The 25,601-nt window shown below is 40.3% G+C and overlaps 1 protein-coding gene across 17 annotated transcripts in view; it reads right to left on the bottom strand.

Annotated features, from left to right (window-relative positions):
- The window catches only part of DOCK9 (dedicator of cytokinesis 9), a 344,395-nt gene that overhangs the window by 179,977 nt on the left and 138,817 nt on the right, over nucleotides 1–25,601 (bottom strand). For all 17 annotated transcript variants that reach the window (XM_045186630.2, XM_024578994.4, XM_053916340.2 and 14 more), the window contains one exon: nucleotides 11,671–11,787. In XM_045186630.2, coding sequence (XP_045042565.2) covers nucleotides 11,671–11,787 — 117 coding nt within the window. The remainder of the gene's footprint in view (nucleotides 1–11,670; nucleotides 11,788–25,601) is intronic.

The raw sequence follows: 25,601 nt of genomic DNA, 5'->3' as shown, positions 1-25,601 counted from the left end.
TGCATGGTCCCTAAGCTTCCATCTTGAACTGTTTTTCTCTGTTCCCTCAACAGCATCACCCTGTGAGGTCAATGACTTTTCTTGCTATACATCCCCATGACAACACACAGAATGAGGATGCTCTTGTATGAACCTCAGTACGGCGCCCTCCCTAACTGGTATGTCCACCTTCCTTCTATTATGCCTCTTATCCATTCTCTACACAGCTGCCAGTCATCTTTCTGAAACTTTGATCTGATAGCATCATGCCTCAGATTAAAGTCTTTCAATGACTCTTCACTATTACCAGAACAAAGTCCATACTCCTCCGCATGACCTAAGACCTTCCAAGATCAGCCGTATTGATGTTTTTTGACTCTTCTCCTGTCCTTCTCCAACCCTCTAGCACATGTGGAACTTCTGATCCCCTACTGCACAGACCCCTCTGCCTGGCTGCAGAGCTGCTCAGACCAACCTCAGGGCTCCTGCAGCACACTGCCCTCAATTAGCACATGGCATTCTACTGAAATTACTCAAAAACCTCCCTGTATCTCCTATTAGACTTGAGAACCTCCAACTATACTATTCATCTTTGCTTCTCCAACACCTTGCATGCATAACATCTGGCACGACTAAGTGTTTGCTGAGAGAATGGCAGTTGGGACTTTAAAATGGAGATTGTTCTATTTAGTTATGAGATCAATTGAGGTTCCAAATGAGACAGCGTTTCAGCAACTGGTGAGACATCAGGGCACTTTTGTAACTGCATAATGTCCTGTTTCCTAAATTGTCATATACATTTAAAATTTTAAACACAGCAGAGCAGAGATTATGCTTTGCAGATAAAATGCTAAGCAGATGGGGAAGCCCTGATTCAGAGACTTCTGACATCAGGGACTTTGCTGAATTTCATTTGTACCCTCTGAATCTCACGCACACACTCAAGGTGCTGCTGACATAAGGCTGCACACTGCGGCGCACACTCTGCCAAGCAACTTGGGTAGAAAAGCAGAGGTATGGGCACAGCAGGACCCTTTCTGGTTGTAGGACCCATAAAGATTTTGTGCCTGGTAATATTTTAAATGGCATCTCATAATTCTGAAGCCAAAACTAAACTTTATTTTTCTTTAAGGACTTTTGTTTTCTGTTTTTGCATGCCTACATATTATATCTCCCTCTCCTCTACTCCCTCATCTGCCACCTTGAGACATGCTCTTACCACCTCAAAAGCAGCTAGTGCCAAGATCCCAAATCCATCCATTTCTTTAATACATGTTAAATGCCTACCACAAATAAAAACTTCTTGTAGGAACTCTGGCAAAGGCAAAATGAATTTTCAAAACACTATAGTTTGCTACTCTCATAGAGATTTTCTTTTCTATTTAGGGAGAAATTAAACAGTCATAGTTATAAATAAGTTATAATAAAGAACGATACTCAATGAATGCTACAGATAGAGTATAAGAGGGGTGACACCCCCCCAATGGAATTTATCTGTAAGAAATTGTGCATTTATTCTTACATGTTTAAACTTCAGTCACCTTCAAAGTACTCTCCATCTGGTCCAAAACACCTATCGAGACTTTTTTCCACTGCTCAAAAGTTTTTGAACTTGTCAATATTAATGCCTTTTGGTGCTTCTATTGTTTTTTGTTTCACCTCTTCCACATTGGCAAAATGTTTCCCTTTGAGGACTTTTTTCATCCCGGGGAACAAACAAAACAAAAAGCTGCTTACGGTGAGATCAGCTGAATAGGGAGGGTGGGGCATAGGGGTCATGCCAATTCTGGTCAAAAACAGCTGAACACTCAGCATGGTGTGGGCAGGTGCGCTCGTAAATCACCCATCGGGAAATGGGCAAACGCATCGAGTCTTCAAAAAAATTCACTGAAGCCAAACGCAGCCTCTCACAACAATACCAGCTACTATGCTGCTACAGATGGGTTCCTAAAACACTCACCCAGCAGGGAAGCCTGTTAGGGGCCCACCCTCCAGAAAATAATTACATTTTGGGGGGGTCCTCCCTCATAAATAAATCTCCACGTGCTTAAGCTATCTCTGTCATAAGATACCATCTTGATTTAATTCTTCCTCTAGCTGTATGGAGTTCACATGAATAAACAATAAAGATGTAAGTAAGTATGTCTGCAGTAGATAGGTGATACAGTGAGAAAAAAAATGAAACAAAACAAGGTAAAGAGGGCCAGGAATGCCAAAGGGGGTTGGAGGGTATGGCAGTAGCAAGGGCCTCACTGAGAAGGTAAGATCTGGGAAAAGGTCTGCAGGTGAGGGACAGCTAGGTAAAGAATGTGCCAGGCAGAGGGAACAGGGAGAGAAAAGGTCCTAAGGCAGGAATGATAAAAGGAGCCCCTACCTCTCCACTGAGCCAGCGTGGCTGCAGCAGAGACAGTGGGGAGACAGAGAGGTAGTGGGGAGACAGAATCACAGGCCTTTGGGGCCTGGGTAAGGCCTTTCCTGAGAGGCCCCAAATACAGGAGTGACGTCATCTGACCTTTTAAACTTCTTAAATAACCACTCTGACGACTCTGTTAGAACAGGATCCAGAAGGCTTGATAGGAGGCTTTTACATTAACCAAGTCAAAAAAGGGTAAAGGCTGTGGCCACAGTCACAGCAGTGGGGATGCTATCTGATGATTCCTACTGTTACCCCTCCCTATCCTACTCCCCATAGCCTGCTTTCCAAACTTCCCCTACTCTCCCCCAAGCTGCACCTCATCTGGGCTCACCTGAGCCCAATTCACCTCTAAATTTCTTAATATCCAGATCTCTCTTTGCAGTTCAGAGATAGACCTGTCTCTTCTACCTGAATTCTTCCCCCAAAGACCTTTAATACCATCCCATTAGACCCCTGAAGTGCCTTGCTTCAAAACACATTCCCATAATACCTATTTTGCCATGTAAAATGCACACCCATATATAATGCACACGCACATTTTTGGTCATAAAAGAACTTAAAACATTTATATAGATACAGAATTAGTACTACACATGTATAAAGCACATCTTTATTTTCCCTCAAAAACTTGGGCAAAAAAGTGAGCATTATACATGGCAAAATACAGTCTCTTACATCTTCAATCTCTTCCTCATACCTGTACTTTCCTCCTTAGCCCATTCTTTTATTTCCCTGATCCTGATAAAAACCTCTTGTTGTTGCTGAGCCAAATGATTCCTTCTCTCTCCTATTTAATGCAAACCTCTGTGTAACACCCACTCACTTCTTCAGCCCTGGCTAGAAAATATCTTAATTGGCAAAGACATCCATCCTAGTTACCTACTCTCACGATTTTTCTCCCCACCTCATGAGCCAAGAGCGCACAACTGTCCACTGTCTGCCTGCCTTCCTCAAATTGCTCTTGCTGCCTTCCAGGATCCCTGGACTTCCTGGTTCTTTCCTTACTTTCTGTCTCTGCTTCCCCATTCCCTCCTTCATAAGTGAAGGTACTCCCCAACATCCTGTCCCCATAAGCATCCTCATACTCTTAACCATTCTGGCCACTGTCTGACATGAACCGTGGCTTCTCTCTTACACTGGACTTTTGCATTTCCAACAGTTAAAGAACTCTTAGCAAGGGAATGTCCCACTATCTTAAACTTAATAGAATAAATTTCCATGGGACTCCATTTCTGCCATGACATTGGTCATATTCTTCTTATTACTAATATTAGTTATCTCCTCTCCTAAGTTTTAAGCAACTTGAAAGCAGAAATGCTATCATTTATTTATACTGTTAAGCATCTCACAAGGCTGAGCCCTTTGCACAAGTAGTATAACCATAAACTATAAGCTAAATAAATACATTCTTCAACTCAGCTGCGCAGTGCTATCAGAAAAATAAACTCTTCTTTTTAAGGCACGTTTGATTATAAAAGAATGATCTGTCACTGTTTTCTGTAAAAGGTATTACACTTGAACTAGAATTAAAATATGCATCTCCTGAAGTTCTGGCCAATGTCGATTCAGAACTATTATTTTATCCAGGTTTTTTAGGAAGGTAAAATCCTAGACACGAATATCCCAGAAACCACAATGCTCACAGAGAGTACATGTTAGCCACCGAATTCTGACTGATAAAAATTTCAAGGAAGTTATCAAAAGAGTACTTCTCAGTAAAAAGCTCAAAATAAAGTATTGAGATTATTTGTTGACAGCATATAGTAAAAAGTGAGGACAAAACCCTGTAAAAAAATTCTTTTCAAAAAAAACAGATGGGAAATGAGATCAGGGACTTCCAGATCCTTTGTAAACAGCAGGGCCTGGCTTCCTTTTCAGGTCAGTGGTTTGTAGATCATTATCAGTCTCATGTAAGTAGAAGAGGAAAAGAAACAGAAGAAATCAGGATGTTATTTAAAGGGAAATGGATTAACCACATTTTTCTATACAATGTTGAGAACACCAGGATTCTCCTGTATCTAAACATTTTCAAAAGTGAAAATTTCTAAAATTGCCAATTATTAATAATCTTTGCTTTGTGCTCCTGTTTTTCCTCGGTTGGTCTGACATCATCTCATAAACCAAAAGGCTGCAGGTTCCATTCCTTATCAGGGCACATACCTAGGTTGTAGGTTCAGTTCCTGGAACCAATCCATGTTTCTCTCCCTCTCCCTCTCTCTCTCCCTCTTTCTCTCTCTCTCTCTGCCTCTCTCTCTAAAAAGCAATGAAAAAATGTCCTCGAGTGAGGATTTTATATTTGTAGAAAGAGCACCTGAGAAATCACTCCTCACCCTAACGTCACACGCAGCTTTAAGGATGACAACATATCACATCCATGTAGCACAGAATTCCTGTAACATGCTCTTTTTTAAAAAATTGTGCTAAAATATTCATACAACAAAATTCACCATCTTAATCATTTGAAGTGTATAGTTCAGTGGCATTATCATTGTTGTGTTACCATCACCACCATCCATTTCCAGAACTCTCTTCATCTTGCAGAGTTTTAAACTCTGTACCCATGACACAGAAACTCCCCCTGCCCCAATAATCACCCATCTACTTTTTCTATGGATTTGACTACTCTAAGTACCTCGTATAAGTGGAATCATACAATATTTGTCCTTTTTTGACTTATTTCACTTAGCATAATGAGATCGAGGTTTATTCATGTTGTGGTATGTATCAGAATTTCCTTCCTTTCTAAGGCTGTATAGTACAACATTGCGTGGATATACCGCCTTTGGTTATCCATTCACGCATCAATGAACGCTTGGGTTGTTTTCATATTTTGGCTATTGTGAATAATGCTGCTATGAACACAGGGATATAAATATCTCTTTGAGTCTCTACTTTTAAATCTTTTGAATATATCCTCAAAAGTGGGATACAACACGTTCTTTTACTCTTTCCATACCAACTCTATTCCTTGTAAGTTCATATCACACATCAAATTCTAATATTTGTAAAATATAAATGGTATACATAATTGCTTCCCAACATCCTTTTTAAAATATTTGCTACCTTCTTTATATTCCATTACTTTACACAACTACACAAACATTACAAGCTACATTACAAGCCAGAATATAAAGAGCTCAAAAAGCCAGCTGCAGATTCAGTGAATTGATGGCAACAGTCAAGAACGTCACCAGCAGCAACAGCGTCTAGTTAAAGACTTCTCTTGAAGGAGAATGATGATTGAAAATCAATGGCCAGACCCACCCGAATTCTACGTGTCTGACAGGAGAGAGAGGATTCCTGGGCATCACTTTCAGTTATACATAAATTTGTCATTTCTTAAGCAACAAATCAAGTTACAGTTCTACAACACTTTAATCATAATGGTTATCGTTTCTGTCTAACTGCCCAATAACGTTTAACTACAACTTACCCATGAAAAAGTTGGTTCTCAGAATAAATGTTTGTTAGCCACCAGAAAGTGTGCGCCTTTTATAACTCTGTTTCCATTCCATTCTTTGATTTCAGAAATCATCTAACTTCCACCAAACCAAGTCACCAATCAGGCAAAACGTTGTATGAATCTAGTCACTGGCATTTCTACATGTGCTCAATGGCACTCATACGCTCTTCCAGCATCAAAGAAAACTACCTAATGGTCACAGCAATTTTACTAATTTTTAACATATATTTTATTATGTTATTACAGTTGTCCCAATTTTTCTCTACCCTGTATCTCCCTCTTGCCTGTAATCCCCCACCCCCAACATTCTCCCACCCCCTTAGTTCATGCCCGTGGGTTGTACATATAAGTTCTTTGGCTTCTCCATTTCCTATACTATTCTTACCCTCCCCCTGTCTATTTTGTACCCATTTATGTTTCTTATTCCATGTACCTTTCCTCCTCATTCTCCTTCCCCACACTGATAATCCTCTACGTGATCTCAATTTCTGTGATTATTCTGTCCCTGTTCTAGCTGTTTGCTTAGTTTTTGTTTTTTAGGTTCAGTTGTTAATAGTTATGAGCTTGTTGTCATTTTACTGTTCATATTTTTGATCATCTTCTTTTTCTTAGATAAGCCCCTCTAACATTTCATATGATAAGGGCTCGGTGATGATGAACTCCTTTAACTTGACCTTATCTGAGAAGCACTTTATCTGCCCTTCCATTTTAAATGATAGCTTTGCTGGATAGAGTCATCTTGGATGTAGGTCCTTGCCTTTCATGACTTTGAATACTTCTTTCCAGCCCCTTCTTTGCCTGTAAGGTTTCTTTTGAGAAATCAGCTGATAGCCTTAAGGGCACTCCTTTGCAGGTAACTGTCTCCTTTTTTCTTGCTGCTTTTAAGATTGTCTCCTTATCTTTAATCTTGAGTAATGTAATTATGATGTGCCTTGGTGTATGCTTCCTTGGGTCCAACTTCTTTGGGACTCTCTGAGCTTCCTGGACTTCCTGGAAGTCTATTTCCTTTGCCAGACTGGGGAAGTTCTCTTTCATTATTTGTTCAAGTAAGTTTTACATTTCTTGCTCTTCTTCTTCTCCTTCTGGCACCCCTATGATTTGGATGTTGGAGCATTTAAGTTGTTCCAGAGGTTCCTAAGCATCTCCTCATTTCTTTGAATTCTTGTTTCTTCATTCTGTTCCAGTTGGATGTTTATTTCTTTTTGTTCCAAACCGTTTTTTGAGTCCTGGTTTCCTTCCCTTCACTGTTGGTTCCCTGTATATTTTCCTTTATTTCATTTTGTATAGTCTTCACTTCTTCCTTCATTTTGCAACTGAGCTCAATCATTTCTGTGAGCATCCAGTGTTTTGTACTCTGCATCAGATAGGTTGTCTATCTCCTCATTGCTTAGTTCTTTTTCTGGAGTTTTGATCTGTTCTTTCATTTGGGCCATATTTCTTCATCTTGGGCACATGTTACATTATAAGGGGTGGAGCCTTAGGTATTCACTAGGGTGGGGCAACCCATGTCCCTGTGTTGTGGTGCTGTATGTAGGGGAGGGGTTAGAGAGGGAACAATGCCGCTTGCTGGGCTCTCACCCCACTTTTGGTCACTCCCCTCACTTTCCACAAGCAGATTGTGCCCTTTCAGGTGCTGATTCCCAGGTGGGTGAGTTTGTGTACATTCTAGGACCCTTGGGTTTCTCCAAAGGACTCTCCTGTGAAACTGGGAGTTTCTCCTGCCACCGCAACCCTCACAGGTTTTTACGGCCAGAGGTTTTGAGTCTTTAATTTCCCCATGCTGGAACCCTGGGTTTTGCGGCCTGCCTCGCTCCCCATTTGTTCCTCCTGGCTTATCCGCAAGTGAATGTGGGATGGCCCTGTCAACCAGCCCCTGCCTTCCTGCACATCCACTCTGCCCCACCTGCCCATCTCTGCCCCTCCTACCAGTCTGGACGAATGTTAATCTTTAACTCCTTAGTTATCAAACTTCCATGCAGTTTGATATTCTGGCAGTCCTGGTTGTTTTTTCTTTTTAAATTTGTTGTTGTCCTTTTGGTTTTGCGAGGAAATAAGTGTTTCTACCTACATGTCCATCTTGGCCAGAACTCAGTTTTACTAATTGTAAATGAAGCTAAAAGTACCTAACTCTAGTACTGAGTGTGCAGAGATGATGCGGATGTGAAGGTGGATGGGCAGGTGGGAGGCTGGACAGGCACAAACCCAGTGTCTGAGTCTTCCTCGTGGCCCAGCACAGTGGAGACGTTTGAACACAAAAAGCACAAGAAGCCATTAGTGAAAAGCCCAATGTACTTAGGTATTAATGCATACACAGTACAGTGTAAGATAGTAAGCATCAGAGGAATTAAGAGAATGGGGGGAAAATCATGGTGGGATTTGAAGTGGCCTCAGACGGTGAGATGGTTCTAACAGGATGGAAAAGAAGAGAAAAATTTTGTCCACAAGGAGAATCATGAAGCCAAGACAGAGAAAGAACAGAACAGAACCCGAAGTACCAGGGTCCAATCCTGAAAAGAGAAGTATCGCAGGCTTGTAAGGGCTCTGTTAGCCATGGCAGTCCCGTCTCTGGCCATGGCAGATAAAACATTAATCCATAAATATTCTGAGGGCTGAGGACTGTTCTTTTGTTTTTTAAAATCCATATTTACTTCATGTCTCTCACGTTTTATTTTCTCCTCCACCCTTAGGCAAGTACATTCCACAGACAAATCTCTCCATAACACTCATTTTCAGATAACACTTAGGCATCCTTAGGAGCTGACCAATATCAACATATGTCCTACTCAATAACTGTACAAATGTATCGTCACTACCCGCACTTATATTTTAGTAAATTGTCGTTCAGAATCTGTTTGACAGAACTTCACATAAGGTTCTATTATTTTAATAGTTAACTGACATTGTTCAACTAGTAATTGTAGTATTGTAAATAAACCCCCAGCATGCATTTTGCTCCCTATATGACCCATTTGCTAGCCAACTTGCTACCTTTTTTCCATATTAAATAAAATATGTTCACTTAATCTAATTTGCCCCCTCTGCTTCTAATAATACAACAGTAATTCCATTCCTATACTGCCTGAAAAAAAAGGGACAGACAGAAGGAATCCGTGACACTGCAGGGACATTTTGCTTATTCAACTAAGTAGACAGTTATTAAAATCACCAAGACAAACTGGCAAGAAAGCACAGTGTTAATGGCCTTACTTGATTAGAAAATGGGACTCTCCAAAAAAACAATGAACAACATCCAAACTTAAATGGTGACATCACAATTACCGAGATGAGGATCAAAAATGAAATTCAAGCTCCTTATTCTTTGGAAAAACTTCCCCAAAACAGAAAATAACACTTGCTGGTTCAGTCTTGACCAGCAAAATGTCAATGAGTTCTTTGCCTTTCCTAGAATATTTGTGCATGGTATCCCCAGAGAGGTAGTTACAGGCAAAAAGGATAAAGAAGTTTTTCCCAGTTGCAATCATTTGATTTTACAACTGCTTAAACATCTCAATTCCTTGTCTCTGGGATAAAAAAAAAAAAGAAACTAAATTAACTGTATCTTATTTCTTTGGTTTGTTTGCTTCTTAAGGAACTTTATGTCAGGGCTAGAAATACAACTTTGTATTCTACATTGCAAAACTTGAAATAACTTTGTTAATCTAATTATCTCAAGAAGAATACATACTTCATGCTCAGAGAAACTCGACGTAACCTTTAGCTTCCTCCAGGCACATACAGGAAAAATATGTCAACATGGATTGCAACTTGTAGTCATCTGATTAACTTCTCATGTTAACTTTTTGCTAAAATCACAGGCAACAGGAGTCATTCTGAGGTTTCCATTTATTTGTCTGTTAGCCAGGTAGTCTATTCATGCAATCAAAGAGTCATATTTTTAGACACAATTTGAAACCATCAGTGAACAGAATTTGGCAGCAGCGGCACACTAATGGTCAATTCCATTTCCACAGCAACCATTACTTTTCAGGAAAGAACTAAAGAACAAAAATTTTCTACATATGTACTAATAAGTTAGAAAAGTGAACATTTGTGAAAATGCTCGGCATTGTTGTAAACTGAAGTCTCTTAAATTTGGTGAGAAAAGAAAAGGTTAAGGAATATAATTTAACAATGGTAATTGACATGGAATTTTCTAAAGATAACTCCGTACGCACAGGAACATATATAGTAGGTTATGTTCTAGGAGTAGAACAGTAAGAAGGTAGTGGAGGAGGCTTTTAATGTCAAGTATTGGGTTGGCCTAAAAGTTCATTTAATTTTTTCCCTATGATGGATCTAGTAGTGCTTAGTTGTCTTTAACTTCATTTGAAACAATTCTGTATTGTGATACCTGCTATATCAGCATGCATTTTTTAAAAAAACTTATCAAAAATGGTGAACTTTTGTGCAGCCATTTTAATACTGAAGATGGAAGAACATGGGCAACATTTTCAGCACATTATGATTTATTATTTCAAGAAAGGTAAAAGCGCAACTACAATGCAATAAAAGATTCATGCAGTGTATGGAGAAGGTGCTGTGACTGACTGAACGTGTCAAAGGTGGTTTGCAAAGTTTCTTGGTATTATTGACATTGTGGCCAAATAATTCTTTGCTGTGGAGCTGTCTTATGCACTGGAAGATTTTTAGCAGCACCCCTGGCCTCACCCACTAGAAGCCAATAGCAGGAGATAGTGGACATACTCAAAATATCCAAATCAATAAAATTATTAGTGAAAAGTAAAAAATGTATCTTTTCTTTTACAGAAAAAACTAAAGGGACTTTTTGGCCAACCCAATATTTCAATAGTGCCTGTTGGTTTGTTTGTTTACAAGTATATAGTACTTTTTAAATTAAAAAAACAAAGAATCAATGAAGTTTTTAAAAAAACTAAGGCAGCTCAATTCACAGAAGACAGGACTTGGATAGTAACAGCATCAGGCAGAGAAGCATCAAGGTAAACAAGAAAGAAGTGCCAAGGTTAGGTTCTAGACTGACCGAGGTAACTTTGGGTTACCAGGTATCCAATACCACGTATGGGGTTCCCAGAGGAAGAATGTTCTTCTCGCCCCTCACTAGCCTTAAAGTTCCTGTGAGTCACTCAGCCACAGGCCATAATCTGAACGGTTCCAGCAACCATCTAGAGTGCAGCTCATAGCAGGAGCTATGCTGAGTCCTCTGCTGGCAGCGACTGAGTTCCAAACAACAGCACTTGGCATTGCACCAGAGAGGTAGGCATCAGACACACACCTGGATACCTCCAAACCCTTCTCTGTGAGCTCCCATGCAGTTCAAAGCCTGTCTCATGGCAGTCTCCTAAAGATACATGACAAAATCCTCCACTGCTTCCCAGCAAGTCTGTCCTTAAGGCTCTAAGGCACTTGGGGAAAAAAACCCTAAATTAAACCCTAAATTCTTCTTCAAACAAATCTCACAAGACATAGGAGGCACTTGTGTCTGTTAAATCAGCCCAGAGAATGGCACTTGTATAAAACACACACACACACACACACACACACACACACTTAGAAAAAAGTTATATGAGATATATATATATATATATATATATAAATTATATGCTTATCTTTGCATTATATACTCATACTTGTATATGTACGCAAAAATACCATTTAAAAAAAATCAACTCATGAAAGAATACCTGGAGAATATAGTAACATAACTTTTCCAAGAACTAATATCATCTTTTCATCTTTTAAAAATCCTAAATTAAACAAATAATAAGTTAATATATAGGAAATAACTGTAAGGATCAGCCACATGGTTCTATTTACAGAAACTTAAGTTATCTACCTGAAAGTCATCATAAGGGAAGAGCAGCATCTCCCTTAAACAATCATTCAGGATCTGCGTCTTCTTCTGGACGATGACATTTTCATAGTCAAGTGGCTCAATCAGCTTTGGCTTTGCCTGGAAGGTGAAAGACAAGCATTTGAAACATTCTTAATAGATACATGCAATTTCTTAAGATTAGAGAACTTTATAAATTCTACTCCACATGTGTTTGCATTCTCCAACTTTTCTACAATATATACTGCAATTTTCAGACTATAAGATGCACTGGACCAAATGACGTACCTAGGTTTTAGAGGAGGAAAATAGGAAAAAAAACCCCTGCTCCACTGCCCCCCCCCCACCACGTCCCCCCACCCCGCCCCAGTGAGACAGGTAAGCTACATTGAGACTATAAGATGTACCCTCATTTTCCTCCCAAATGGTGGGGGGGTGCATCTTATAGTCCGAAAAACACGGTAATTTAGAGTATGTTACTTTTGCTACCAGGAAGAATCAGAAACAAGATACAAAAGTTGTTTTCAAAGCAAAAGAAGATACTTCATGGCACTCTGTCTATATTCGGTCATGCTTGCTTCGTTATTTAAGCACAAAGGAGGCTATGGATTCTGGTGGAACTTCCAGTTGCAACTTGAGTCACCCCTGGCTAGATTAGTACCCCTTCAAGCCTTAGGCTCTGCCAGAGCTGCCCACTTAGGGCTCCAGCTATGATCTGGCAGTGAAGGCTGGATGCCCACGCTGGTTCCAGCCATGACCACCCTTTCTTGGCTCAGGGCTTAAAGAATCCACAGGGCTCACTATTTCAGATACGACTCTATGGAACACATCTCTAAGTCTCAAAATATCCCTGTCTGTCCTGAAATATTTACAACTTAGATTGTAAAAAAGTACTACTTAAACCAGGATTTGTGGGTGCACCTCACAGGGGTTAGTTCCTACCATGCACCAAGAAGAAGGAGACAAGAAGAAAGTGGGGAAAGAAAAGAGATAATATGCTTTTTCAAATTATTCCAGAAGTTACTCTTCCCAGTAAAAACCTCTTACTGGGAAGAGGTTTTTGCCATGGTGTTTACTGATCACTTTCCCCTTCAAGGCACTCATTGGGCTAGGTCAGGGGTAGAGATACACATTCAACTAACTATAGCACAGCATGCCAAGTGTTAAAATAGGTATACACACGTACAGATCAAGATTATTTTTTTAATATTAAGAAGCATTTAATATTCATAATCCGAACAAATGCTATGTATATTAAAATGACAATATAAGATTATATATATATATGAGATTATCTACGATGTGGCCCCTAAATTGGATATTGTGACTGAGGCTGTTACATGTTCCCCAAATCTGTCTCTTTTCCTTCCAAATACAGCTGGACTACATTTCCTAGCCTCCCCATGGTCAGATGTAGCCATATGACAGTCTTCTGACCACTGGCATGTAAGTGGCAGATTTGTAGGAATACATTCACTGTGTCAGTCCTTCCAATGTAATGACTCCTGACACAAAGGTACAGCATGAGGGGCTGGCTACATTGCAGTACAGAGAAATCCCAAGGTGCGTGGCCCTGGAACTACTTGGGGGCATTTGAGATAAATTATTGCACAAACTGAGGATGCCCCCAAATCATACAGCTCATATATGAAAGAAACCTGATAGAAGTTTTTCCAATTCTAAAAATTTATGTGATGTTACCTAATGTTCTAAAGCTATAAAAAACTTCCAAACTGTGATTAATGCAAATTTTAACTAACCATGCTACAGGAAAGATTAAATGATCTATCCTTGTGATACAAAATGGCAATAAAAATTATGATCATATAAAGAGGTGATCAGAGTACAAACCAAAAAATGTGGGGAGGAAAGTATTACTGAGTTGTGTCAATAGGTTATTAATTAAAATGTACTGTTTTCCTGTATCACTGACATTTATGGTTTCAGTAGAAACCTTTTAAAATTTGTAATTTGCTGTGATTTCTCCTCAAATTCCAAACATTCACTTGTGTACCTTATTTTCTATTGATAACTTTGAATCATTGTTCTTAAACAAGGCACCCAAAATTCTAACCTTCATTGCTCACAAAACACGGATCTGCCTGGTTAGGGCCATAGATACCCACATATTGATCAAATTTAATGTAGTAAAGTGATTAAAACAGCTGAGCTGTGCAATTATGTGCAGCAGTTACTGGGCCCTATTGAGTTACTGTGGGTAAAATGCTTGGCAGAGCCTGGCAAACTGTAAACACATAATAAATGCTGCTATTATTATTACTAAATGTATTGCTTGCATGACAGTGATCTTAGATTTTGCATTTTTTAATGTCCACGTACATTAAATTTTATGAATCTGTTCACAAAAACTTTTCTGCTCCTTTCAGGAACATATGAAGTAAAGCAGGCAACAATGGTAGGGGCATTCACAAAGAAGAAAAAACGAAAGGCCAAAGATGGAGGAAACTGTGTAAGAATATATAGAGATGACACTGGAATTCAGGAACTCAGCCCAAAATAAACATAAATAGATGCATACATTATAAACTGAATTGAGGAGTATTGATAAAAGTTTGTGTCAGGAAGGACTGGAAAGAACAACAATAGGGGGACTCAAGGTGTACAGAGAAGCACTTTAGACCCATTCCCATTATGCAAACTCCACAAGAGCAGCAGGATCTAAGATTCTGAAGGAGAGAGGACCAAGCAGTAAACTCCAAGGAACGCTGCTCATTGAGGGTTATGTGGCAAAAGATGGAGTCAGACTCAGCTGGGGAGTGTAGGAGGCCCAGGACCCACAGATGGTTTTCTAACAGAGAATCAAAACCTTGGTTTCCATGGAGGAGACCCACAGGCCAGGGCTATATGATCAGATTGCTGGGGAGAAGAAGATCCACCTCAATGGCCAACATGCGCACAAGTTAGCCATTGATACCAAAGCCGCACTAGCCCCCATCTACTGGAGAAAGCAGCAGGCATCACAGCAAATCTCCAGTGATCATGAGGGTCTCACAGGTGCCAAAGAGCACAATCCACATGCCTTTCCATTAGCCTCCCTTTGAGGCTCTCTGAACTCCCTCCTACAGCATTTACTGCTGCGGGTCTGGCTGTTAAACATCCATACAAATTGAAATTCCAGATCCACAGGCAATCAGAAACCAGGAAATCTTCTCTTTCCCAGGAAAATGAGATTCCCTCAGGAATCCAGCAGAGCTGGAAAGCGTCAAACCACAAATGACTTCAATTTTGGCCAAACACATATGAAGCTGAGAAAACCATGGTAAGAGCTAGGCAAAAAGGCTTACTGGTTCTATTGCTCTTCCTTCAGACATGATAGCATCCTGTGATCTTTCTGGTCATTTATTGCCTTTTTGTCTCTGATAATTTACTTTTTCCTTTTTTTAAGGATATTTTATTGATTATGCTATTATGGTTGTCCCAGTTTTTTTCTTCCCTTTATCCCCCTCCTCCCTGCACACCCCTCCCTCCAGCATCCCCCCTTAGTTCACATCCATGGGTCGTACATGTAAGTTCTTTGGCTTCTCTATTTCCTATGCTATTCTTAACACCCCCCTGACTATTTTGTACCTACTGATTCTGCTTCTTATTCCCTGTACCTTTTCCACCATTGTCCACCCTCTCCTTCCCCACTGATAACCCTCTATTTGATCTCTATTTCTGTAACTCTATTCCTGTTCTAGTTGTTTACTCAAATTGTTTTTGTTTTCATTTATTTAGGTTCAGTAGTTGATAGTTGTGAGTTTGTTGTCACTTACTGTTCATAGTTTTGATCATCTTCTTTTTGTTAGATAAGGCCCTTTAACGTTTCATACAATAAGGGCTTGGTGATGATGAACTTTAGCTGCCCTTCCATTCTCAATGATAGCTTTGCTGGATAGAGTAATCTTGGGTGTAGGTCCTTGCCTTCCATGACTTTGAATACTTCTTTCCAGTCCCTTGTTGCCTGTAAGGTTTCTTATGAGAAGTCAGCTGATAGCCTTATGGGAACTCCTTTGTAGGTAACTATCTCCTTTTCTCTTGGTACCTTTCAGGCTTTATCTTATCTTTAATCTTGGGTAACTTAATTATGATGTGTCTTGATGTGTTCCTCCTTGGGTCCAATTTCTTTGGGACTCTCTGAATTTCCTGGACTTGCATGTCTATTTCCTTTGCCAGACTGGGGAAGTTCTCTTTCATTATTTGTTCAAATAACTTTTCCATTTCTTGCTCTTCCTCTTCTCCTTCTGGCACCACTATGATTTGGATATTGGAACACTTAAAGTTGTCCCAGAGGTTCTTAAGCCTCTCCTCATTTTTTTGAATTCTTGTTTCTTCATTCTGTTCTACTTGGATGTTTATTTCTTCCTTCTGTTTCAAATCATTGATTTGAGTCCTGGTTTCCTTCCCATCACTGTTGGTTCCCTATATTTTTTCTTTTATTTTACTTTATATAGCCTTCCGTTCTTCCTTCATTTTGCAACTGAACTCAATAATTTCTGTGAGCATCCTGACTACCAGTGTTTTGAACTCTGCACCTGATAGGTTGGCTGTATCCTCATCACTTAATTCCTTTTCTGGAGTTTTGATCTATTCTTTCATTTGGGCCATATTTCTTTGTCTTGGCGCATCTTTTATGTTGTAAGGAGCAGAGTGGTGCTGTGTCGGGGGGGATAGGTCAGAGAGAGAGTAATGCTGCTTGCTTGGCTCTCGCTCCGTTTTCAGTCACTTCCCCCACTACCCACAAGCGAATTGTGTCCTTTCAGGTGCTAATTCCCAGGTGGGTGGGTTAGTGTACATTCTAGGACCCTGTGATTCCCTCCAACAGACTCTCATGTGAAACTGGGAGTTCCTCCTGCCACCTTAACTCCAACAGATTTTTACAGCCAGAGGTTTTGAGGCTTTCTTTTCCTGTACTGGAACCCTGGGTTGTGTGGTCTGTCTCATTCCCCAGTTTTTCCTTCCAGTTTATCCGCACGCAATTATGGGACCTGCTGGTCTGCCAGTTACCACCTTGTCACGTGTCCTCTCCACCCCACCTGCCCATCTCCACCCCTGCTATCAGTCTAGATGAATGTTTCTTCTTTAACTCCTTGGTTGTCAGACTTCCATACAGTTTGACTTTCTGGAAGTTCTGGTTGTTTTTTGTTTTTAAATTGGTTGCTGTCCTCATTTTGGTTATGTGAGGAAGCAAAGCGTATCTACCTGTGCCTCCATAATAGCCGGAAGCACTCTCTCTGATAATTTAATTAAACGTAACACAAGCCGAAACCCCAGATGCCACTTCTTGAAATAGCATACTAAGGAAATGACAACTCTTGAAGCATTCTATTATAAGAAATGAGAAATTGATCATTTCTGCTTATAAAGAATTTAGGACTTCCTTGATTTGTCTTCATGGCTATGGAGGCTACTTGATCAGCTGAGATAAAAACCTTTCATGGAACTTGATCCATTTTCAAAATGGTACACTTCTCAATGCTGCCAGTACTGTTGCTGGGGAGAAACACAAGTTTGCAATAAGAAGGAAGGGGCTTCTGGAGCCAGATAATCAGTGTGGCCCCACAAGCCTTCCTGCTCTACTCTCCTGTACATACCATATTTTACCATGTAAAATGCACTCCCATGTACAATGTGCACCCACGTTTTTGTGTGCATTATACATGGGATTATTATACTCATGGTGTGTGATCACTGTACCTATGTATAATGCACATCGTTATTTTTCACTCAAAAATTTGGGCAAAAAAGTGTGCATTACACACAGGAAAATATGGTAACTCTCACTACATACTCCCACCAAGAAGTTCATGAAGTTGTCAAATTTGAAGGAAGACTCCTCATTTTCCTATAATTAGGGTGGGCCCAAGAAATTAGCAGCTGCCTCCCTTCCTCAGATGTAAATGTTATTAGCAATTACATTTCCTTCTCTCCAGAATTTTACCAAGCCTGTCCATGCAAATAGTGGGAGGTCTTTGGGACATCAAGATGAAAAGGACACAGCCTCCACTCCAGAGAGCTCACAATACAGATTGGAAACAGATGTGTGAACAATTAGCGTGGAATGACTGAGAGCAATGGGACTCCATGAGTAGCATCTGACCCACCAGAATGAACCTGACTTCCTCCCAACTGGATTACAATCTCTACAAAAGCAAAGATTTCTCTATTTTATTCACTACCTTCCAGCACCTAGGAAAGCACCTGGCATAGGACAGGCACTCAATAAATGTGCTGGATGAGAGACGAAACCCAGCACCATGGTGTGCTTCATGGAGGTTGTTAGAGTTGAATCTAAGAGATGAATGAGTTAGCAAGGATTCAGAGTGAATTGGAAATTCCTTGCAAAGATAATGGAGATGCCAGATAGCACAGTCACAGATTTTGTGGGGCTTAAAATCTGTGTGATCGGGGGGAGGGGTGTAAAAAAATATAAAATTATGGATATAAAGTGGCTGGAACCTCTCCCAGGGTCTTAGAAGGGATCCTGAAACTGAAGCTTCACTAGCTTCAGGATAAATACTCCTCTGAGTACCATGAGTTCAGAAAGCAGCAAGCAGCTCACAACAGCTGGGCAGAGCTTCATAAAGGGCACAGAGTGGCAGCAGGCCAAGGGCTTGGGACATAGTCACTAGGGGTGCTACAGCATCACTGGAAATCCAATGCAACAGAGAAAACACATTTATGAGAACTCCTATCTGAAAGGGTACTCTATGTGACTACAAAGAACACACGAATAAGCTATCTGAGGTGGGCAGCAGGACTCCAAGATGGATGTGCTTGACAATGGGTGGTTAACCATAGGGCCTTAGTTTCTCTGGAGCCAGAGAGGAATGGCTCTGTACAAGGGGTCCCACTGGACCTCTGCTCTAAGCAGCTTTCAGTTTCTCATCTAAAATAGTAAACAATTTGAGTAGCACCCATTTCAGGAAGTACCAATGTTTTGCTCACCTGGGATACCGTATGTCTCCAAGCCACCCCTGGCCTACAGCTTGTGGTGAAAGATGAGGCCAGAGGGGCACATGGGCTATGTTAGGAAGGGCACTAAGGAAGCCAGCAAACTGGTACAGCAAGAAGGGGACTGAAGACAAAACTAAGTCCTGTACCACCATCCAGCCATGAAAAATGACTTCCTATCACCTTGAAATGGACATGTTCTTCTTCCCTCAACCCAGCACATTAAAATTTAAGAGACCCTGATAAAATATGATCCCATTTCTTCTCCCGATTGTTCATTAGTGTGTGTAGCAACAATGGTCTTGGCAGCTCTTTAGGATCATGTTTGTTTAAAAGGAGCTGGAGGTTCAGTAACATTAGAACTACAGTTATGCAAAGATTAGAACCTGAGATGATCTGGTCTAGCCCTCTCATCTCATAGACAGGGAAACAAGGGAGAGTGGGAGTTAAGTGACTCTCGGGTTCCAGAAGGAGTTGCTGCAGGGCTGGGCCTGGATCCCAGGTCAGGATCCAAGTCCATGCTCTTCCTCTTGGCCTCTATATTTTAATTCTTGTGCTTTCATTGGCAACATGCATAAGCACATGACAAAAAAAAGCTGAAGAGAACCTCATCTAAGCTTTCACTGAGAAGCAGGCTCAAACCTGAGCATTAAACCACAACAGTAAATGAATTGGAGAATGTTTAGAAGAATGCGTAACAACTACCAAACTTCAAACACATGCAAATGTGGGGTTAGTCCTCAGAAGAGACTAACACCAAGAATGCATACTTGTTACTCTAGTTTTTTTAAATCTTGTAAACATGGATAAGATGTTTTTATACCACATTTAAGCACTCAAATTTGAGAACAGCATTACCAAAACTTGGAACACTCAAAATCAATCAATTTGATAGGAGGAAAAGAGTCTGCAATTTTGTATTTGTCCATTTTATAAATAACTGTGATCTTCCAAAATTATTATCCTATTACTAAATGAACAGAATTAAAGAATGTATGAAAAACTGTCAAATCAACAGCATCTAGAAAATGATGTAAGAGAAACATAATAATGGAATTTAAGGTAATAATAAAGATAATACCGATTACCAAAACCCCACAAAAATGCTTGCATTGAGTCAGCTGTGCTCAAAGGGGATGCTGCGGAGAATGCCAATGAAGAAAGAAAGGCAGGACAGGGATTTAGGAGACTTTGTCATTGTCCGTGGAGCACACGAGCAGAAAGGTGAATGGAATGGTGCAACTACCCTTGCAAAGACAGTACCTGAAGTGTCATCTCTCCTGGCACAGGCAAGGGCTAAGAGAGACAAAGAAGGGTTTAAGGAGAACAGAGAGATAACAGATGGAGAACCTGAGGGGCGGGCTTGGCGTGTGTCTCTCATACACACAACCATCCCAGCTTCCAATTCTGCCTGCCATTTTTTCCACATGTGAAAGTAAAAAAAAAAAGATGCACCATGGTAATTGTATAAATAATTCTATCTTAAATGTATGCTACAGATTCTTTTCCAGCCAATAATCATCTCCACTCCCACTGTAACTGTAACATTATGGCCTGAAATTCTTAATTCTTCCTATGCCCATTAAAATTATTTTTGGAACTCTGAAATGAGGAGCTCAAGTAATTAAGCTAAAAGGCTCTACAAGCCAGATTTAGTCAGATATACAATTTACTTAAGCTACTTATTTGAAGATAGTGATGGTGGGGGATGGAATATTCATAACATATATTCTACACACCTCATGTCCAGGAAGACATTTCAGAGACCAGTTAAGGGAAGATGTAGGGAGTGAGCATTTAATCCTGGTACCAAAAATGTTTACTATTGTTGGAGGTGGTGACAGGTAGATGGAGGTTCATAATACCAGCTCTGTGTTTCTTAAAGTGTGGTCCTAGACCAGCAACATCAGCATCACCTGGAACTTATTAGAAATGCACATTCACCCAAGACCCACTGAATCAGAAATTCTGGTGATAAGGCCAAGCAATTTGGGTTTAACAAAGCCACCAGCTGATTCTGATATTCACTCAAGCTGAGAACCACTCTACTAATCTACTTTTGTGGCATGTTTGAGAATTTCATATTAAAAATATTTTCAAAATATCCTGACTCCACTGATTATTGACTATGTGGCCTTGGGGCAAGTTATTAAATCTCCATATCTGCATCTACAAGTAGGAAAGTAATTTCTACTTTTCATCAGCATAGGGTTATTAAAGGGTTTCAATATACAGTACCTGTAAAGGGCAGAAACTCAACAAATGGTGGTCACGGGGATCATACATAGTTATGTCATTCAGACGTAAGAGAATTTTAGCCCCTGTAACATACATATGACTTTGCTGGATCACACACACATTATCTCCTTAAACTTCCCCCAAACTCTACGGTTGTATCACTTCGTAGATGAGGAAACTAAAATTCAGAGGGGTTATGTGAATTATGTCAATTAATTAATTAATTAAGGGGTTATATGAATTAATGAAGGGTCCTGGGCTTGGATCTCCTGGTTCCAACTCAGGACCCTTCCCATAACACAACGGCAATAAGCATGATGGAATCTCAGAGTCCTTGGACAGGAAATGCTTCCCCAATCCCTCCACTGCCCTTTGTATAAGAACTAAAACCACTCCATGCTGTGATGCTTCAGCCAACACACCTCAGGGAGAACATAAGTCTGAGACTCTGCTCTCTGCCCAGCTCTGATATCTGGGAATGTAAGTCACATTGAACTGCCCAGGTTCCATGATCTCACTAAGGGAGAGAAAAGGCAGAATCCCTTCCTGAAGGAGACTTATTTTCTGTCTCAAGAATATTAAAAATCATAACGCAAAATAGTAAATCTTCCTGAAGAACCAGGTTTGAATGCCGGAACACATATGAATGCCATTAGGTAGTACTTAATTTACTTTACCAATAAATATTTCAAGGATATGACAATCTTTGCAAGGAAAACCCAGCCCCACACAATAAAGGCACACAATGATTTCTCCAAGTGTACTACAGCCACCAAAGGTGATGTTATGGTTTCAGGTGCGGCTGACAAGGAAGAAGTGGTTCTGATATCAGAAGGGGTGTTGGCTAAGAGGAAGAGAGAGAAGGCTTCTGACTTGGTCACCTAAGTTTGTACTTCTGTACTCAAGTACTCACATAAAATATCAGCTAATATTTTAATTTAGATTAAAAAATAGAAGCACAGTTTGGCGACACAATACCCAGATAGTATTTAGTCAAGTAGGTTCCTTTAGGTGCATCCTTTTTTACTTTTTTTGGCAATTCATCACATTTGGATACTGGAGGCTAAACCTTTGAAGGCAAAAGAAGGAATAATAAAAGAGAATTATCCTCAGATCCAGTCTTTCCTTGAAGCCCTTTTGTCAATATATTCTGCAAAGCGTGTGGAAAAGCAAAAACAAACAAACAAACAAAAAACCCAAAGTAAAAAACAAACAAAAAAAAACGGAGGAGGGGTGCAGTAGCTTCAGCATTTTGTCAGAGATGGAATACAAGGAAAAGGATATAAAGTACAGCATAGGGAACATAGTCAATAATATTGTAATAACTATGTATGGTGCCAGGTAGATACTGGACATATCAGGGACATCATCTTGTATGTTATATAAATGTCTAACCACCATGCTTTACACCTGAGACTAACATAAAATATTTAATGTCAACTGTAATTGAAAAAACAAAACCAAAAAACCATGGTTCCTGCTAGGCATTCATCGCGCCCCCACCCCCACATTAGTGAGGCAGAGACACATAATTACTTAACACCCTAGAATGACAATGCCATGAAGAGCCACAGGAGTACACAGTCTATGGGAAAATGCAGGAACAGGGTCTCCAAAGACTTCTTGGAGGCGCTGACACGTGAACTGGTAATCAAAGGATAAAAGGAAATGGTCAGGCAGTGAAGCACATGCCAGACAAAGGAAGAGCAGTGCCCAGGTGTGGAAGCATCTCCAGTGGAAAAATACAGGGCCCAGAACAGGATGAATTTGGGAAATGGCAGAGATGAAGCCAGCAAGTAAGTTCAGGGACAGCCTGTAAGAGTCATGTAGGCCATGCTTTGCCTTCTCTGCACAGAGAAGACATTTAAGCAGGAAAGTTAATAACTCTACCTGTGTTTTGAAAAAAAAAAAACAACGGTCAGGTAGCATGTTGAAGTATAGCTCAGAATAAGGAAAGACCGAATGCAGTAAGTGGACCTGGGCAGTCTAGATAACTTTCGAAGATGAGGTGTCTAGAGGGCAGACACTACTACTATCTCCATCTTATAGAAACATAATCTTGGCTTAGAAATGTCAAATGGTGTTTAAAATACACAGAACACAGGTCCCCTTTGCACCACACACTTCTGCTTCTCCCTTGGTAGTGACAACTCTCAAGAGCAAGGAGATCCCAAAACAGAACCACAGACCGGCTCCTTCCCAAGAACCTGGCAAAGCCCTCAGAGACCTGCCAGTAAGTGGCACATATATTTGTCTGGAAATCAAACACTAAAAACTTCTAAAGCCTCAGAACAAAATGTCACTCTAGGAGAAATGTAGGACTAGCTCTATCACCTTACAGGGATATTTCAAACTTCTGGAAAGTTGAGGATAAACTATAATTTCCAAGCTTTTTCGGTTCTAAAATTATACTCATAGTGATATGTCATTTGTAGGCTCAAGCCAGGGCTTCTTGCCTCTGTTGTGTAATATTTCCTCCTAACTCCAACTTCTGCTGCCATTTTTATTTATTTCCAGGTTGGTCAATGTGTTTCACCTGTGTTACTCATTTACGTTGGGTGAAAAGTCAATATCCCATTTTGCAGCAGCTACAACTCAAAATTCAAACAATTTTGGATAAACTAACTTAAAATCTAAAACTAAAATTCCAGAGTCTTGACCTGACTCCATCACAGGTTATTTTAGGATCAACACTAAAACCCTGAAACGTTAGCCGCAGAGGAGACCTTAGAGACTATTACTACATGCTTCTCATTTTATGTATTTAATAGGCGTAAAACAGTGTCTGGCACAGAGCAAGTCACTATATATTTTTTCCCATTTGATTATTATACACACCCCCCAAAAGAAAAACAACTGGCATTACTTTATTATAAAAAACAATTACCAGACATTCTGCCTCTACGTTGATGACATTCATGAGCAAAGAAACACACAGGAGCCGGGTGGATTTTCGTGTTCTACACAAGCGAGAAACCCAGAAAGTAAGAGTGGCTCAGTGTTGCGATGAGATGGTGACACAAGCTATGGAAGCCCCTTCTCTAGGATAGCGTTCCATGCTGGCAAGGTTATTAAATTCACCCTGATGCTATCAAAGCATGCAGTCTCCAAAGGTTCCTTCTACCACCCAGTCCACAAAATAGGTGTGCGACTTTGGGGGCCTCATTCACGCAAACTGTTCATATGGATATTCAGGGGACCCTATGCCTTCTGTAAGGCCGGGCTAGGTTTTTTTTAGGTGCTCAAAAATTATGGATGTGCCCTTGCTGGAGGTGATGATGATTTAAATGTCTGCTTTAGTGGGAAAGGATGGGTGAGATTAACACGCCCCTGTGCCTAATAAGCACCATGTAAAATGTATTTCTGAGGAACAAAGCTCCTCCTTACCCAGACTTCACTGCTTGAGGAAAGAAGAAGGCTGTTGGTCCCACTCACCTGCCTCCCCAATGCACTGTGTAGTAAGCCTGACGGATCTCAGTGCTTCTAAATACAGGTCTGATGAACGAAAGAGTAAACAAATGAAGGAGAAAACCAAAAAGCATAGTGAAGGCTTGTGGCTCTAAATAAGTAAGATTTCCTGTTTTTTGTCACCTGGGAATGTCACTACAGAAACCTTGCAGGAACATCTTTCCTTCACCACTCAATATTTTAAAAACAAGGAAACTACTTAGTAAATATCACCAAGGTAGTTAATATGATTAATTATTTCTAAAGACATCTATAAGGATGTAGAAAAACGTATAGGGCTGAAGAGCTTTAAACATATAATTAGTTAACTTAATCACAGACATCCAAAGTCTTACACTATAAAGGTGTCAAACTCATTTTCACCGGGGGCCACATCAGCCTCGCAGTTGCCTTCAAAGGGCCAAATGTAATTTTAGGACTATATAAATGCAACTACTCCTTAAGAGTTCAGCAAGAGCTCGGCGCTGCCGCCGGCTAAAACAAGGTGGAGGGCCTGGGGGCCTTGAGTTTGCCACCTGTGTATAGAATACTGGCAACAGCATGATCATTGCTCATAAGCTTATACTTCAGGGTATGAGTCTTAATTAACTGCTGCTATTTCTAAAGTAAAGAGAACTTCGGGGAGAGAAAAGCTCTTCCCAGGTAGTGCACTGACTTGTCCAACCAGAGGCCCAGTCTCCCCCTCCATCTGCAACACATTGGCACACATGCTGCCCCTCTCATGTAGCCAGTTAACTAATCATCTGTTCATTCAAACATCAAAATAAGAACTCAGATTCGGTTTTTAACACTTGAAGATCCCAGAACATAACATAAATAGAAAAGGTGTCTCTTAAAAGAAACTTTCCAAAAACTACCTAATGAATGTATCTAACACAAGAAAATTCAGTTCTCTTCTATCTTCACATCCTTCAACCTTCAAAATTCCCCACATAAGACCTGTGCTGCAGTGTTTACCTGCCTCCTAAAAGTAACTCAGTGAAAGGACAACACAAATGACACATCTCCAACCATTTCTACTCTTTGAGGCCACACCCTTTTCTTCTAAATTGTTGGGCAGTAACAATTAGAATAAATTATTTCCAGGAATTACTTTAGAGTTGGGGGGAGCAAAAATAGGGATTCAAATGTAGGCAGGGTAACTAACTTGTAGACATGAAGAATATCCTGATTGTTCCCGTATTAGTCACTCACAGCCCACAAAGGCATTTTTCAATGGGGTTGGCAGTGAGCCTAGATAGGAACAGGGAAATTTCACCATGTACTTCCTCCCC

The sequence above is a fragment of the Desmodus rotundus genome, chromosome 13 (genome assembly GCF_022682495.2).
Source record: "Desmodus rotundus isolate HL8 chromosome 13, HLdesRot8A.1, whole genome shotgun sequence".
NCBI lineage: Eukaryota > Metazoa > Chordata > Mammalia > Chiroptera > Phyllostomidae > Desmodus > Desmodus rotundus.
This window is presented reverse-complemented; position numbering and strand designations above follow the sequence as displayed.